General features: G+C 33.7%; 1 protein-coding gene across 1 annotated transcript in view; it reads right to left on the bottom strand.

Annotated features, from left to right (window-relative positions):
* Positions 1-19,081, bottom strand: part of LOC116776525 (uncharacterized) — a 34,377-nt gene extending 15,296 nt beyond the window's left edge. The window contains exons 1-2 of the mRNA XM_061525555.1: positions 17,212-19,081; positions 538-807 (exon numbers count right to left, since the gene is read on the bottom strand). Of these exons, the coding sequence (XP_061381539.1) occupies positions 538-807; positions 17,212-18,699 (1,758 nt within the window). The 5' untranslated portion in view covers positions 18,700-19,081. The remainder of the gene's footprint in view (positions 1-537; positions 808-17,211) is intronic.
* Between the last annotated feature and the right edge of the window lie 380 nt (positions 19,082-19,461).

Genomic DNA, 19,461 nt, shown 5'->3' with positions numbered 1-19,461 from the left:
TATTTAGAAATCTGATCTTACAGCTTCCATATAATGTTATTTGTTTGTCAGCAGGAACAGATTCCTTATAAATGAAGGGATCCCATCACAAAAACATCAGTGACCAAGTTGCTCCAGGTATGAGCTAGACCCATTAGGTTGGAACAACTTTACTATTTATATCATATATATAAATTAATAATTTATGTGATTTGTGTATAGTGGTTTAAAAGTTAACCCACAGCGGAGAGCGAGGTAATGAGCTCTATGGATGAATCAATTGTAACTGAAGAGTCATTAGTTTCAAGGATCGGATGAAAAAGATTTGAAGAACTCACTTTCTGATAAAATGATTTTCGCGAGCATTAATATAAATGTTACTAAGTCTTTCGGATGCTGGGCGTCTTTTTATAATTCTTAACCACATAATTCAACGTTTCGGCTCTTTTCTAACAACCGTAATCACGGGCTGACGAGATGAAGTGTATGTCGGTTGGTCCTGCTATTGCTGAATGCTAATGGTAATCAATATTAAGGGTAGCTTGTATGGGTACTCACATTCTCCCTGTCTACATCCAACTGATTATCTCTCTTTGGCAGACTCGTGACATTCTTCCTATATCTCTTGACATCCGTGGAGAACTTCTTTTCCACAGCGATCTTCGCTATCCTGAAGTCCTTGGACACGTTCTCAGATGACTTCCAAATTTTCAGTGGGACCGTCGTTTCTTTGGGCTTCTCGAAATTATCTCTGAGCTTCTGGAATTCCGATTTAGCTTCCGGCGTCTGCGGCCTCGATTCCTCGCAGGGCAGGTCGTAAATTTTCTCCTGGAAGAAGACATATAAATATGATAATAGCACACAACATAGTTAAAAAGAGATCACAGTAATCCTAGTAAGCCAAAGAAATATTGATTTTAAACTATATTTTGAATTTGCTTTCACTTCCCTCACATATTTTAAGTTTTTTCAAAACCACATAAATTTTTCAAAAACCTTTTAACCCTTGTAGTACTTGAATTTCTAACAGGCAGTCATAAGTATTGATATAGTAGGAATTTGTCGGAATATATAGTAGGCACAAACCCTGAACATCTTGCATAATTTGGGGCAGGTCCTTCATCCATCACTGGACAGAAGAACGTACTTAAATGATATCTTTAAGATGTAACATCCACGTACAGATTTGAAACGTCAAGTTCAATAACAAATACAAAGGATCCATCTTAGCCTTCGCTGACGATCTCGCAATACTGACACGCAACCCCAAACACTGTCACTTTCTATTGGATGAGGTGGATAGATTCTGTGAGTGGACGGATGGATTGAGGACAAAACAAATAAATGTCACTGTCTGTGTCTCGGTAGGCGTAATACAAAATATACCTCCTACGATCCGGGATTATCGTTAGGCGGTCAATGCGTTTCTACGGTTACGGAAAATGTCGTAAAGTTTTAAAGTTTTGGCTCGGGCTCGCGCTATCGGCTGATTCGTCAGCGTTATTCAGGGATAAAGATAATTTTGGGATAAACCTAAAAAGGCCATCGGAGCTCTATAAACACCTAAGAGTTTCCAAGAGATATATCCTGGGGAAATCCCAGGATGACGTTATTACATCACTCCCAAAGACAACGATGCTCTAGAGCTACAATCGAGACTTCAATTCCACAAACAGTTTATGATAGCAGCACAAAGTAATAGATTAGGGTTAGGATCAAGTAGGAAGGCCAAAGATACGGATATATTAAAGACCTTTAGACTTAAACTTTACTGATATATTTAAGACGAGAATTCTAAATATAAGATCCATGCAATGAGCTTAGAAATGCAGAATGACTAGCTACACATGGGAGATGCATCCCATTAGCACTAAAAAGGCCCACTTTAATTCATGATTGGTCGCCAGCACTGCAATATTTTTACCTTAATGCATTCCAGATGACTCTCTAGATCAGAGTAATTTAGTAAGATGTGGCAAAGGTACCGAAAAAACTTGCTACATCTGCGGGGAGCCACTTGGAACTGCTAATCATTTGCTGGTGGGATGTAGGGTACTCCTGGATAGCGGTCAATACTCGCGTCGTCACGATAGGGTTTTAGAAATCATACGTGAAGCGGTTAGTCTATCGGTAGCAAGAGCGCAATTAGAAATAACCACAAACCAACGATCAATAGGTTTTGTTAGAGAAGGCACTAGGGCTACAAAATCAAACGTCAAGCCTTACTATATTATTAAAGCGGCTTCGGACTTTAATGATGGACGCGTATGAGAAGCAATATAAGATCCCAGAGGATATTTGTGCATCGGCCTCAAGACCGGACATATTTTTATATTCGCGATTTTTAAAGCGCGTTGTACGTATAGGGCTCACGGTTCCTTGGGAAACCAACATCGCCAAAGACCATGCCATCAAGGTCAACAAGTATTACGAGCTCACTAAGAAAATGTTCGTTGTAAATTTGTACGCGATAGAAGTAGGAGCGAGAGGTATAACAACCAAATCTCTCTACAACCTGCTAAAAGACTTAGGCCTGCCAAGAACTAACATCAGTTCATTCTTGGAACGTACGTCGAAAGCAGCCCTAGCAGGTTCGTTTCAAATTCATCTTAGTAGAAAGAGGAGACTGGACAGTGGAGGTGAGCGTTTAACGCGCGTTAGTTAGGGGCCCCTTAAACCTACACCTGGGTCGCAAGTCCCCGGCACCGTTGAAGCTCCTCTCCCTGCATCGCAATAGACCCGGCACCCGCACGGTGAATCCATGGAATGATGAGAGGTTTCGTTTCTGTAACTTCTATCTGATTTGAAGTTAACAATTATTATAACCCCAATCATGATACGATATTTGTCTTAGAACCTGGAGATAGCTTTAAATATTCTCATTTTAGAGAAGGCCACCTCTTGGTTGTGATGAACTTTCGTCATGACCTGTCTTATCTTGATTATAATTTGTAAAACTTAGAAGTCAATTGAATGAAAAAAATATTATTTTAATTCGAAATCTTACTTCAAGTCAATACCATTTCGTTAATTACACTCAAAATATAATTTTCTTAATATTGTAAAGTTAAAGATTTAAATACATAAAATTCGTGAGTGATTAAACGATTAAACTGTCAGTGTTTCAGTATTCAGAGTAACTCATAACGTATGATGAGATGTAGTAACGCTATTCGATGTTAACGATATTTTTCTTTATATTTAAAATTAAATGAAAAAATATCTTATAATAATAAAGCAGTATGGAGGTAAGTTACAGAACACTGTATAAAATGAGCCGTGCGAGCAAAGTCAGCAGTGAAGTATATATTGTTTATAGAGATATCAGATAGCTTTAATAGTTAAAGATATTATTACATCAAAACGCCCGTGTGTCTGTCTGTAAGACCGCAACTACACCACAACGGTCGATGAACCGTAACTACAGGATATATATAAAATAAATAAAAGTTCTTGTGTTTGTTTGTAAACAAAAAAAAAACACTTTTTGATAGCTCTGCTTTATATTATGTATACTTATTACACTACAATTGACAAACGGAATTATTTATATTAAAAATACGGTAACGAGAACCGATATCATTGACGTAGTGAAGATAGGAAAATCTTAGTGACGCCTGTATGAGGTGACAACTGGAATTAATATAAATAAACGTAGTCCGAGAGGTAGGCGAATGCACGGTCACAAATTCTTACAATAACTTCTATAAAGTTTTATATGAAGGTTAATTACTGATATCATTTGTGAGTACTCTGAGGGTATATATATGTACGTCAATACAAACAAGGACGCTGAACGGGAGCCGGCCACAAAGTACGTCATAGGAGAACCACGACCTGACTTCTAGACCTCATCAGCTGTCACCCAGATCTCACTCACTCGTAAATCCTAAATTTGGAAACAAGATAGTAGAACGACAGTTGAAAAATTGAGTTATTTTTAAACATTTTGTGTTCTGACTGTACCTAGATGGAGACACATCTTAATCTGCAAATATATAAATATATATTATGGTATAAAAAATAGGGTAAAAAAATCAATAAATATTACCAATATATAATAATCAAATCAATTTTAAGTCTTGATGTTTGAGTGTTCACTGCTCGTAGCCGTACGATAGAATCCGTCTTGTGACTTAAAAAGGAAAACTTTCTACACGACTGAGGTGACTTAGACTTTCTAGAAAATATATATAAATAATGCCTTATATACATCTTGAATACAAAACATATTTTACAATATAAACTTATATTTGTTAAAACCTAAATATATATATATATATATATATATATATATATATAACTTAAAATAACTAGACATCGCCTTACGACCTATTATAATTAATCGCTTATTTCAACTTCAATAGTATTATAGAAATGTCATTATGTTTAACATTTAGTGACACACACGCACGCAGGCACGCAGGCACGCACCCACACACACACACATTGACGTATTATATGCGTGTGTCAGTCACGGTAGTGTGTGTGATGTTAATAATGTAACTAAGACCTCGTTAAATTCCACGTCCATCTCTCCACAGAATTCTTTCAAAGCTACACGCAGTCGTGTCTCGTTCTAGTATTATAATATGACTCAATTTACTTAATATAAATATATTCGGAACTACTACGCGTTTTTTATTATTTAAAACTACATACTCCCGACGTTTCGGTTACTTTTGTTACTTTGCAGCGACCGTGAGCACGGTTTTATTAAAACGAAGACTCGCGAAAGTCTTAGACATCATTAATGTGAATTAATATATATGTGTATATATGTACATTGCATTAAAATATAATCATATATGCTCACCAATACTTATCAATTATATAAATATATATATACCTATAATTTTTAGCACAAGTAAAAAATAAGTAAAAGCATTACATAAAATAACGTAGAAACCGTATTACGTTTACGGACGTATCTAAGGACCAACAGTTTGTCTTAAAACTTCCCCTGGATTGTAGACTATGTTAAACGCAGGCGAAGAAACTGACGACTGATGACAGATAATAAGATCAATCCCGTTATTCTTGATATGGATTGATCAGCAAAATAAACATATATATATATTTCTACATATTACATAAAAATAAAATAACAAAGCCCACAAAAAAATCAACGACAATTTTTATTTAAGATCGGGAACTTTGACAGTAACGTAAATTAAAAAAAAAAAATTTTTTGGATCCCTTAATGTATACCGTTTAAAAAAAAATAATAATAATGGTGTAATGAGAGTAACAGGCAGAAAGACAACTTTATATATATATATATATATTTATATACTGATTTATGCTCGCGACATCGTCCGACTTCGTGATTGGCTTCAAGAGAGAAATTAATAAAGCAAGCTGGGTTATAAAATAGAAAATCAACAGATAATGATAGTAAATAAATGTAGTTATTGTACATAGTTTATAGAGGGGGCGTAAAAACGATTAACTCACTGGTATTACATGTGGAGATGAGATGAAAAAAGATTTGGGAATGATAACTGTTATCAGTAAGTGAAAAATATATTATTTCAGATTCTTAGTCCCAATACACACACACAGACACACACATATATATACTTGTTAACATTTAATATACTAATATTATGAAGAGAGAAGAATTGTATTATCGTGTATGTATGTATGTTTGTCATGATTAAACTCAAAAATTACTTCGCTGCTCGGAAACATTGACCTTTGGGAAGCTGCATTCACCCTGCGCAAGTTTATGCTATATTGATAGCAAGAAAAGATTCTGGTACTGGGTTTAAAAAATAATAATAACAATAAAAACGTGCGAAGCCAGGACGAGAAGCTAGTATATTATACATGTATTTTATAAGTCAGAGATTGCTCTGAATTTAGCTTAATGTGTCACACATTTCTCCCAGTACGTAATATTGAACAAGTTATTTCAAACAATGTCCATTGACAACGAGCGAACAATGGCCAGCCGCTCTCATTATTGTAATATTTTTATAATACTCATATACATATTATATACTGTGGATTCACTTGTAACACCGACAGCTGCCCCTGGGTTTATTACTTAGAAAATTTTATATTAAATTTAATTGCTTTCCGTTTAATTTACGTGACTATAATATTATTTAACACTTACATGGGTTAGTTGGGCGTCTTAACCGACACACGGATAGTTTTAATGTATCTCATCAGTACCTTAATAATCAAAACCATTGTGTGTACTGTGTAGACTATAATTAAGTTTTTTTAATGTGTAACTAACTTTAAGCTAAAGGTGTAAATTAAAATTAGAATGAATATATTTAAAGGTAAAATTACTTAACAAAAAAAGGGCAAACATCTAAAAAAGGGCAAGGGTAAGTAAGAGTGAGGGCAAGTTTAAAGGTAAGGTTAGCTTAAACTCCAAACTTACCCCCTCCCCGATGACACTCACGAAGCCAATGACTGTAACACTAATAGACAAGTCAAGAAATAAAATCAAATCTGCGACTTATACGAAATCTCCCAGTCTTTCTTTTGACTGACAATGACTGAATAGTAGGTGACTGTCATTTCATCCGTTGGAAGATGTAAATGTGCTAATAGTTCATGAACACACTATCTCAGTAACAGCCTGTCTCTAGTATCGGAGACCAGTAAATAATTGGAAGGCATCATGGAAGCAAGTTAACTGTTCCAATCCCGTGAAGGGCTCATGAGGAGGACACGTCACACACGTCCAGATACGAGGAAGATCAACAAAGAGAGGAGTCTCCGTGTGTCCGATCGTCTGATCATGAAAAGAAGGTCCAGTAATAGACGAGAGCAGTTTCTGAGCACACTCTCCTATAGAATACCGAGAGGCTGATTTTTTTTACCTTTGCTCAAGGATGATTAGATTGCTTTTAACCAAATCATGGTCCCCAATACGTCTTTTAAACATTTTGTTATCTTTTATGGCCCGTTTAATGACAGAAGCACTAATAATAACAATATTCCAACCATATTTTCTAGATTTTGTTTCATAGCTTAAGGATCTCAGTAAACTTGTCCGAGATTTTTGCAAAATATTTTCTGTGAAGTTTCGTATTTTTATAATTATTTTGTTTCTGTAAGCTAACTTTTCCCGCTTTTTTTTTGGTCTCCAAACGCATATTTTTCTTCTTTTAATGGATTTAATTACCATAAAGATAAAAGATTAACGAAAATTTCCGTACCTATGTAATATTCAGTTAAATAAAAGTATCGATTCAAAGCTATAAGTACGAGGAATGCCAATAGGAATACGAAAATGCCAATATTATGCAGTTAATTTCATTAATGGCATCAGAACTCAGTAGCTGATTTTAGCAGAGCTTTGGTTTATCTTTTTGCAGCCCTGGATGTATCTACTAGCTAAGAATTCCTATACAACTTCCTACAAAACACTCTCAATGCCGACGAGATAACACGAGATCAAGATCATGTGTGATATAAAATAATACAATTTGTAATTTATTTGTAAATGATTAGAAGTAATTTGTTGTTTAAATGAGACCTAGAACCTAGTAACCCTGGGGGAGTGAGACGGATAGCGATGAAGTGAGAGGGATATATGTATATAGCATGAGATTGATTGATGGATGGATTGATGACTGAAGGTGGATTAATTTTTTACCGGTATGAAAATTAACAATATTATAAGTACATTTTTCCCGAATTTTATGGTTTTTTTTTTACAAAAAACCAGTGGCAATCCGCGTACGGTAGTTGAAGGCATATGTATGTACACATACAAATCTTATCTATAGATATCTAGAACACTTAACTAAGATTACCTAGATTGTTATCATTTGACCGATAACATGCGACCACTGAAGATAACAGATTTACATTAATACAGTGGTCTTTGTTTAATAAAATAAAGAACAAAGTTTTATAAACAACATAAATACCGATACAATATATATTACACACTCATATTTTCTTGATCTCGCCCTAACTTATACCGAATACATTATTAGTCACTGCCTAACAATTTCTTAGATGGCAGAAGAGTCAAAATTTTTTTACAGAAAATTAACAAAACGACTATCTCTTTGCTGAGCACGCCCGATACAACTGTCAGTTGCTTGACAGTTGTTTGCAAATTTTTTGACAGTTGTCCGTCAGCTGTCCAGGCAGATCGTGCAACATCAATATCATTTACGGAGATCGCTTAGTTCTAAAGCAATGTTATATTATATTGTCTTAATGCAAGTTTTTGTTTTGGTCGGAATAAAGGTCTTTGTCATAACCGTCCATGGTCGGCATTACAAACAAATTATAACCTTACCCCATCTTATATATAATAAGTAACTAAGTTTGTCATTCATGATATCGAAACTGCAAAAAACTTATTATATATAGAAAAAAAATACTATTGTGATGTCTGTTTGTAAATTAAATAAATGTACAATACATTGTAAAATAACAAGAATAACATTATTTACAAGTACTGTCTGCCTGTGTGTTACGGCTCATCCCCTGAAACAATTTTGACGGAATTTTCACTGGTAGATAGGTCAAGTAAATAGCAGTAACTTTTGTTTATTTTTAAGCTAATACGTTGCCAGATTTTATTGTATAAATTAATTAATAGATCAGCAGTTGTGCAGCAATTAACGCAAAACTACTGAGAAGGTTTAAATGATATTTTAAGACTTATATTTTAGCCCTTCGCCCTTATAGTAAAAAGACTACTGCATTATCAGCTATTCTTATTAGTAACACGTGTTCTGTGATGTGTGCTTTGTACTTGATTTTTTTGTTTATATACAAGATAAAGCGTTAGAAGTAGAAGGCAACAGCTAGTATCATAATAGTTATGTACACTAACAAATAGTCTTTAGAGCGCAAGTGACCTAAGGGTTCAATTATTCAGATAAGTCTGGATGACGTCATCATGCATGACTGGAGATATTCACACATTTACAGATATACAGACATATACAGATATACAGATATGTACAGATGCAAAAATGTCCAAAATCTCGAACAGATTTGAGTTTTTTTTTTTGAATCATTTTTTAATATTAATTGATAATGTTAGTTTGTTCAATCAGTCTTCCCATAAACATTGTTACCGCGAAAATATATACTGTTTACTGACATACAAAATTTTATACATTTATATAAAACAATGATATTATATCAAGATTAAACCGTCCCTTAAACTGTGACGCCATTTATTCGTAGTAGCATTCCTTCTATAGGAAAATTATCGTATATCGTATATCTTGTTACGACCCCTTAATATTATCACAGCGTTTAGCGCAAACCTTACTCTAGAAAAATTATCATGAACCATGGTCCTGTGAATAAGGATAAGGAGTCGTTGATAGCCACAAATCAGCTCTGAAAGGCCAGGACGATCGTTTGTAACCAGGATTCCGTGGATCTAGCTTTAGGAGGAGAATCAACAGTGCCTGGGACTGCTTCAACTGTGCCTGGGACCCAGGTGTAGGTTAAGAGACCCTATCTAACGCACTCTTCTATCTAATATACTCTTTAACTAATTAGAAATCTTCTACAGTCTGTCTTCTACTGTCTAAACATTGCTCAATTGTTGATATTTTCTTATTCGTAAACAACATGTTCTATTTCCTCCCTTTGGATACGTTTTAAGTATTTATTTTCAGCCAACCATCCCTCTCCTCTTTGAGTTCTTAGAAAATATTCCTCTCTTATAGAATCAGAGTTCTAAGTACATTTGAAGTATTCTACATGTAATTACCATCCTTAACTTCGGAGATTGTTTTTCTCCTTTTTTACCACTCTCTCTGTCTCTCTCTCTGCCTCCCCTCCACTCTGAGTTAATGGTATTTCCTTATAGTTCCGCCACCATCATGTGTGAATATCATACTGAACTATTATATATTAGGTATACATTTAATTACTTAAGATATTAGCCGTTTCCATTTCACATATATAAAAAAATAAACTTTTATTATTATTAGACAGGTAAAATAAAGTAGAATTCTATTACCGAAAGGGTAAGCATCTTACACAGCACGCGTTGACCTCTGTATTTGTATTTTATGTCTCACCTTCATCCAAAGAGGTCATATGTCTTACGTACTTCTTTCCAACTGTTTCTCTTATATGATGGACTTTTTATACGTATATATTATAATTAGTTCGTAGCGTCTGACGAGAGATGGCGTGATTAGTGGAGTTCTGTTATTAGCTTCAGAAACAAATTGATCTTTGAACAGCTGTTATTAGGTGTTGTTCTTACGACGCATCTCATTTTTAATCGTCAATAACAAGTGGCACCCATTTAATTATGTTAAAATTTATATCGAATAAAGTGTTTTTGCGGGGATTTTTATTACATTATTTTAATATGTACAAAACTGCTGCAGAAAGTCATCGGATTTTAGTACGAAGTTTACGGTGAAAATGTTCTAGCTAACCAAACGTGTCGGAAATGGTTTGCGCGTTTTATGAGTGGTGATTTTGACTTAGACCTATATATATACCTTAATGTAATTTCTAAGAGTAACACCATTGACAGACGATGAAGAAAAACATCGTGAAGAAACCTGGACATATTATAAGTTTGTTATCGCCAATCCGCCTTGTACAAGCGTGGTGATTAATGTTCTAACCTCCATATAAGAAGAGGCCTTTGCTCATCAGTGAGCACCGATAGGCTGATGATGAAGATGATCCCGTCATGAAAACTATATCCCCTTAAACATTTTCAATTACTTTCAAACGCTGTAGAAATGTTCATTTTCTATTCATATTAATTACCAAATCTCGAATTTCATAACAATCTTTAAGAACAGATCTCATAATGTCGTATCAAATAAATTAACTTAATAGTGTTAGCGCTGTATTTAAATAACTTTCTAATTTCTATACATACTATAAAATGATTTATTGAGCACTAAATGTAAAGCCTTTTAATACTCCTGAATGTTATACTTAGATCATTGTTAAAGCTTTTTATAACTTTAAAAACTTCTGTAAACATGAAAAAATCACTACGAATTATAGTAATAATAAAGACACTATTCGCAAAAACTTTAAAAAACTATGGTTCTGGGTACAAGCCCTGAGGGAACCCATGACGGAGTTCATACGTCATTGTAATTACGTAGTTATATCACGAACACGCCCAGTAATAGTTCTGTCGACCCAAAAACAACCGACAGACGAATAAAAACTCCCCAACATAACAAAAATATCAGATTCATAACCTAAAAGAAAAAAACAACCAGCCAAGTAAAAGGAACAACCTACTGTGAGGCTTATAATATAATTTTAACTAATTCTGTGGACTTAAATGGCATACTAACAACATTATAAACGCGATAATTTCACCCGATGTTTGTCAGTGGTGCAAGCAAAAACTACTGCGCAGTTCCTGATGAAATTTTTAATGGAATGCAGTTTAGACATCAGAAAAACGCATAGGCTATATAATAAGTTTTCCCGGTATTCCGTGTAGTTCCCGCAGTGAACGAAGACGGGGGATACACCCTATATATAGCTACCGGTTCACTAACATTTATATACATATATATATATATATAATTTATCATTTCTCTGAACTCAAATCAAATTAATACGAACGAAGTCAGGTGCACAAGCTTACTAACATATAGATAAAACATTTCAATCAGCTGTTATTTAATAATGCTATACACATTTTGAATAAACTTAAACAAATACATAGATAGTTATAAGGAAATTACTCGACTTAATTCATGAAAACAATACAATGATGTACATGATAAAGTTACGCAGAAATCATGTAACACACGTACGTACATACGTTATGTATTTCCGGTTCGGAAAAAACTTTATAGTAACAGGGTTGAACGAATGCTATAACATATTTCCTACGATTCTATATAATTTATATGTATGTGTGTTTGTTTGTTCGCATTTAATATAGAAAATCAATTGTGTTAAAATATCTAATATCTGGAGACGATGCTGCGTGTGCAAATTTAATTATGTGTCAGTGTGTCAGGTGTGTGACGTCACTATTGATCCAATATGGCGGGACGTTTAAGATATTTCACCTTATTTGAGAAATTTTTTATGTTTTATTTAAATTTAGGTAAAAAAAAAGAACTTTGTATTATAAGATACTTATGTTCACATGTTTGTCTGAAATAGTACTATTAGTAGATAGGGACTTCTAAACATTATTCTCAGCGAGGGCGAAGCCCTAGGGGAGGTCCCACTAAACTACGGATATATGGACCCAGAACAAATCTATCAGATAAGCCCAAAACAAACTTAATAAAAAAGTATTAACAAAATGTTTCGGACATCTATATATGGTATGAAAAAAAATTGACATTCTTTCAGACAGACATGTTTTATAAATAAAATATTTTAAACGCTCATTGACAGTCCTAGTTTAGTAGTACACGCGATATTAAAACAATGACTTTCGCTTGTGAACACACAAACAGACACGTTAACTAGTTAGTTATAATAAACAAGATTCCGCTTTACACAGTTCCATGCCAGCATGCGACCAAATAAGATGATGTCCCATCTCTAGGGGCGTTAATCATCTGAGTATAAACATATTATTTGTCAGATAATCCTAATAAGTAATATCAGTTATGTACCTACATTGAAGCAAAAAAAAAGTCGAATTTCTGACATTATAAACATAAATAAATAAAAATATATAAATACATATATATATTTTTATTTTTTTTTCTTCCACAGATCGATTTCTTATCAGATCTGGGTTCAGGGAGAGACTTGAAAAACATTGAAAGTAAATTTTAATCTATAATTTCTTCTATTTCATAAAATCCACTCACGAACTTATATACATACATGTACATAATGTTCAACGATTATATTTTTTATCTTGCGTGTGACGGACGAACGAACAACTAAAACACGCACCTCGTTTTTTTGAAGTTGATAACAAAAAAAAAAAAACGCAAATTAATCAATATTTTTTGTGTCCGCATGATCGCTGATATTCCACCAGCTCGTACCATCTGTGTGGACTGTAGAATGGTATATCTGATGATAAAAATATAGTGATGAAGAGCATGTAGTGTAGATCAGGTTATGCTGCATCCTACCTCTGGATTTACCAGACAAATAGATAGAAAAAATATTATCTTCTGGAATCTTTGCAGCTGATAACCTTGGTCAATGACCAGCTTATAACGCACAAAGAATCTGTACAACTCATTACATTTATGGCGTCATAATGGCTTCCTAACATCTAAATCTGACCTGGATCTCACAGCTGGACCTGTGAAATTTTAAATCCAGCTGTTATATTTAATCTTACATGTCCACTTATTCAAACATAACTGTCGCCGGTCACAGTTAGATGTGAAGAAACAACATCTCTATATATCATACGTGTCTCGGTCAGTGTTTTAGTTGAACTGATTTTTAACTATGTAGTAAATAAAAGTTTATGTCCGTATGATAATTACGGATTTTATACGGATGTGTTGTGCAAATACAAAGTAATTGTTTTCTTAATATAATTTAGACAAAACTGTATTGTATGATAGAATAATCAATAATAATAAGACACATATGATTTATTTCGTTTTTATGGAAAATTAGACAAGGTTAATGACCTTTATAAAATTACGTGACCCACCTGATTATCTCGTTGAAAAGCAAGATTAATTGATTAATCAATATATAGGTTAACAAATATAACTATAGATGTTATCACATTAGTCTGTAGATATAGATACATTTTATCTACGGCCGGGTGTAGTAACACAGGATATGGAACCGGCTCTCAAGGTGTCGATACTCACACCGCTGGGAACTGTTTTGTAATATTTTATCAAAAAAACATATAAGATTTATTATATTCTCTGTGTATTTTTAAACGCTGTGATTTTTATACGTAATTCTTGCCTAATTTTTTTCTTGTTTCTTCGTATATATATTTTTAAGACGTTGAACAAGCCACTTTTTAAATTATCTACAAAAATTAAGATAGATTTTAAAATTTTACAACTATATACAAATTTTCAATATTGCTCATCAATTCTAGTCTCCTATTCATCATATCCTGACGCTGTCCAGGCTATAACCTCCCTCTATTAATGTACTACATAACACTTAAAATTTTTCAAATTCCACCAATAGTTTCTGAGATGAGTGTACACAAACAAACGACTTTCAAGCCTTATAATGTTCATATAGTTTTTTTTTGTGTCTACAGTAGAAATAAGTGTCAATGACCTAGTTTAAACTAATACCTTATATAACTGTTCTAAAATAAACTCTATTCTACTGTATTAAGATTCAATGTGTAATAAATATAGAATGTGTGAATGAAATGCACTTTTGTTATATATATATATATATATATATATATATATATATATATATAAATTTTCACGCATTACCGTACTAACGTAGGTTATCGAATAAGAAACGTGAAACACTTCGTTTGTAGTGACGTTGCCAACTTATAGTAAACATACAGGATTCGTGACATCCTATAAGTTAAAGTTATTTATTAACAGTTCAAGGACGGGCGTATGTTTGTATTGTATAGTTATTTCTGTAAATAGAACAATTATTCGCAAAAACCTATATAACATTGTCCGTTAAACCTGACGTCTTGATCGATTTCGATGTAGTTTTTGCTCAACAACAGGTTCGAGTCAAGGCCGGTCGACAGTGAGAAGCTCGTTTTTAGATTTCATCTCGAATTAATTACTATATGGTAATCGATACTACTCTGAGATGAAGAGATGCTGGGAGTCATCTCGGTTGTATAAGTGAATTAAAATTTAGATTGATTAGTGTAATTTACTGTAGATATTAACATTTGTAAATGAAGTAACTTAAATAACGCATACTTTATTAGTATTTCGTTGATTCCGATAATATTTCTACATTGAGAAAGTTAACTTTCAGCTTCGAAGATTGTACTCATTTTGATTAAATTTTCAAAGCTGATAAGGTCGTGCCACAGTTGAATTACAACCAACATGTTTGTAGGACTATGAAATTAAAATCCAAAGTTATTTTTAATATACACATATATATATATATATATATATATATATATATATATCCACAGTGGCCCAAGTTGGCCGATATTAGCCCAGTATATTTTCATTTTTTACGGACGTTACGTCATTAGAAATTGATCAGTGAAAGTTGCTTCCAATACCACTTAATTAGAAATTAATTGACATGTCGCAGTTAATGGCGCCAGATAGGATTTTTGTATATCACTCCATATAATTGGTTATCGAATATTAGACTTTAGTCGTTTTGATTTTAACCAAAATCATATTATCACTTTCACATAAGTAGAAATAGTTTTGCCTTTTTAAAGTTTGCTATCGAGAAATAAAATTACTGAATCAATTCCTATGAAAATATAGGAACTCACATCCCGTCTGCCCGTGATCACGGTTGCTGAAAAGTAACCGAAACGTCGGGATTATGTAGTTTTAAAATAATAAAATCCGCGTAGTAAAATCCGAAAAATATTAGTTTTATTTTTAACTATAGGAACTGTCAATAGGAGAATAATTAAATATTGCTTATCGGTGAGAAAATTGTTATTGTATTGTTAACATTTATATAGATTTGAAATATTTACGTTTACTAATGTCAGATAGATTAGCATAGTTTATACACTAGCTTCTACACGCGACTTCTACTTGGATTGCGGAATTGAGTTAAGAGAAAAATTTACCTATATTTAACAGACAACAAAGAAAACTCTGAGTTTTTTGACTACCACAAGTTTCCACACACTAAATACGAAGCGATTCACGTTTATCATTCAATAGCATACTTTAATACTATGATGTGAGTTATTTATGAATGAGCAACTGTTGACGCTACGTTTGTAGTGTGATAATACAAACATGGGTTCAGCAAATTTTTCTCACAGATATCATCAAGAACTACGCGAAATGTAGGGATGAAATAAAATCTACGTATATCCTGATGGGCACGCTACATCGGTGAGAGTTTGATCAAAATTCGTACAGTAAATTGTGCATGTAACAAGTTAAACCTATAATATGTCGTTCATAATATAAGTGGGGTCTGAGCACTGCTTCTCATCCTGTGACGCGTGACGGAGTTGACCTTCACGCTTGTATGCCATCACGCCTGGATGATGAAGAAAGTGGATCTTTAGGAGTGAGGAGCAATCCTTTGCTTTACGTCTTTTAAACTTGTAAAACAGATTGTTTTAAATCTCATTCATCTATTTATTGCTATAATATAATTGTTTATATATTATTGGGAACGTTTAAAATCAGAAGACAAAAAAAATATGACAAAAATAACTTATCACACGTATTTATTTCTTTGGTTCGGTATAGTCTCTTTATTATTGTTATTTTTTATAGTTCATATGTATAGATTTTCGCTTTTATGATATTTTATAATATTCATTTTACATTACAGAGATGTCGCAAATATCAGATTAAGTCATTGCACAAATACATACTAAGTTGAGTGAAGCGGTCTCAGCGATTTTCGTGATATAGGTTCCGTTTACGGGTCCTAAAGTTTAAATTGCTGGTCCTATTTACATTTTTATTTGATACAACCACCCCAGATAACTGGGGTATAGAAAAAACCTCGTCTCGACCGGACATTCGGTTACCGAGATCATCCCCGTGGATGAATGACCTGAGACGCAAGTATAGTGCATCGCTCGTTTCGCTCGCTTCGCTAAACAACCAAAACTTAATGAATCAAACATACAAAATATGGCAAAAACTTTCGACCCCCCCAGACGTAGTTTACACGAAAACTTTCCATAGTAATGAAATTAATATTTCGTATCTCTGGGTGAAGCGTATGATGACACATCGTATGTTATCAATATTTCTGTGTTATATTCATTTAAAAATATTACTTGTGATTTTCAAAAAAAAAAAAAATATAACATTGTAATCGATCAATGAAGTGTTTGATGATTAGTTCAATGAATCATTATCAAAATACAGTTAAACTAAACGTCACACAACTGTTTATATGTATGTATGTATGTCTTTTCAACGGTAGTCATATATAAGTCAATATATTTTTGACATATTACCAAAATATTATAATAATTTGGCTTGCCTTGGAACTATTCAATTCAAATAACAACTGCTTAGTGAAAAACCTTTTTTGATATCATTTAAATTCTTAACCACAGAGTAAAAAGATAACTATATTAGTTAAAATGCTCACCAAAATCCAGATAATAAATAATAATGTTAATAGTGGTATATTCTTTGAGCTCACCTCATCAGCTACCTTCAAGTCTTCCAGACTCCTGCTCTGGACAGCGTTCAATGCACCATATTCACTTTTACACTTAACTTCAACAAACGGCACATCATATATGTGTTCATTGACAAAGAACTCCGACTTCTCCTCGCGGCATTTACAACTTAAATGGCATTTGAAGCCGTCGGTTGTGTCATTGGACTGGCATTTCGAGCATTTCTCTGATAGAAATGTGCTTATCCTGTCTGAATTCAACTGCTCGTTGCTGCATGTGCGACAAGCTTCGGCACTTAGTCGAGTGTATGGCAAGCTTAGAGTGGAATTGTTGATTATGGCACAGTTTAAGGAGTTAAAGCATTTGGACAATGGATCCCGAAGGGATTGATTCACAGGATTCAGGCTCCTCTGTGTGATATCGAGCAGTTCAGTGCACAGATAGTGAATTTCCTTTGGTGGTTTGGACTGTTCCGTTTTAGCTACATCACATATAGTCTTATCCTGAACTGCTTCTCGTTTCTGTAATACAAGTTCGAGTTTTTCAAGCATTTTCTTAGTGTCTTTCTTCTCCGGAGATTCTTGTATTGCTGGGACACCGAAGGTTCTTGGAGGTTTTTTAGGCGGCGGTCCGGGTGGTAGAGGTTGTTTCAAAGCCTTCTTCAGAGTATCGGTCAGGATGAGATGAGGATTCTTCCGTTCTAGTTTCATAGTTTCACTGGAAGCGGATATATCGTTCATGGCTTCTAAGTTAGGCTGCACATCTTCGGTTGGAGGTTGCTCGTATTGGGAGACGAGTTTCTTTATTTTGTTTTTTTCCTCTTCAATGTTCTCAGTTTCTGAACTGACTCCACTGTCAGTCATGGAGTCCTGACGGTTATCTGAGTTCTTATTTTTCACTACCTTCGCATATTGATCTAGAATGTGTTTGGGAACCTCGGAGTCCGGAATGGAATCTGATACTTTAGCATCAACATCATCCCCTGAATTGATGCAATCAGGAGGTACAAAGTTCTCTTTCTTCATTTGTTCTTCTAGGAAATTACCGAGGAGCTTCAATCGCTCCTTGCTAAGTTTTCTGTCACCCATTTTTAATGTGAAGTCACTGGTTTCGGACCTTCCATTACAGCTGCCATGACGTTTGGGACTCTGGTTGATTTTCTGACTACGGTCACAACGAAATGCATGACTTCTGTGTAACTTCTTGCCCGGATCACTTATTTGTCGAGTAAGAGACGTTTTTGTGTCACTCAAAGACCTTTTAACGTCGCTTTTGCTGTATAAGTAACTAGTATTCGGTTCAGGCGACCATTCATCGACGGTTTTGTTTTCAAAGCTGGGTTTTGATACGTTATTTTCAATATTTACATTACGTTTAGACTGCACCGTTTGGATAAACTGTTTGTTCAGATGGTTCGACTTCCTGGCGACTAGCACTTCGTTTTCGGTTTTCAAATTCTCAAATTTACTTTTAATAGCTTGCACTCTATTTTTTGGCTGCGCTAACATTATTTTAAAATGACAAAATACATTTTCGATATTAAGTTCGAATTACAGAACCAACTTTTTAGAAACCTTGTTCATAGCACTGCAATGATTTTATAAATAACCGTGTTATACATTTCTAACGAAAAAGTTTGGCAAATATAAAAAACTAATTAAAAAAGCAGGACGTTGTACGTTATCACCCTGTTGTTTTTTTAATCAACATGTATCACTTTCCTAGGTAACACTTAAAACTGGTATAAATCCAGAAACGAAACAGCACTGTTAACAATTAATATTATATTATAATCTATTGGCACATTTTCAAATCACAATAAGAGTATTTCGAAACACCATTGTACTGTATTCGCTTGACAGAAAGTTTACATAAACAGTTGTTCGTATCTTGAGGGCATGGCACTGAACAGATTGCCAGTACAATAAATATGTTTTCCCTAAAAATAAAATAAAATGTATTTCTGCAATAAAAAAACCGGATTAAAAAAATCATAAATTTTACATTGTTAACTAAGTCAAAAATTTGCAATAATATTTATAAGACTTAATAAAAAAAATTCGACAAAAGATTTATTTCTTCATAAAGTCTCAAAGTTCATCTTTTTAGTATGTAAGTCTATTTTAAATCAATAATACACTGAATGAAACGCTTTCTTTGTTTTAGAAAACGTTCTATAAAAAATTAGAATTTATTCAATGTAGGTAATTGTGAAATATTGGAAAGATAAACACAAATCACATACGGAAACATTCTGCAAGTAAACAAAT

Source organism: Danaus plexippus, chromosome 30 (assembly GCF_018135715.1).
Source record: "Danaus plexippus chromosome 30, MEX_DaPlex, whole genome shotgun sequence".
Taxonomy (NCBI): Eukaryota; Metazoa; Arthropoda; class Insecta; order Lepidoptera; family Nymphalidae; genus Danaus; species Danaus plexippus.
The sequence above is the reverse complement of the archived record's forward strand: the minus strand, read 5'-3'. Positions and strand labels throughout refer to the sequence as shown.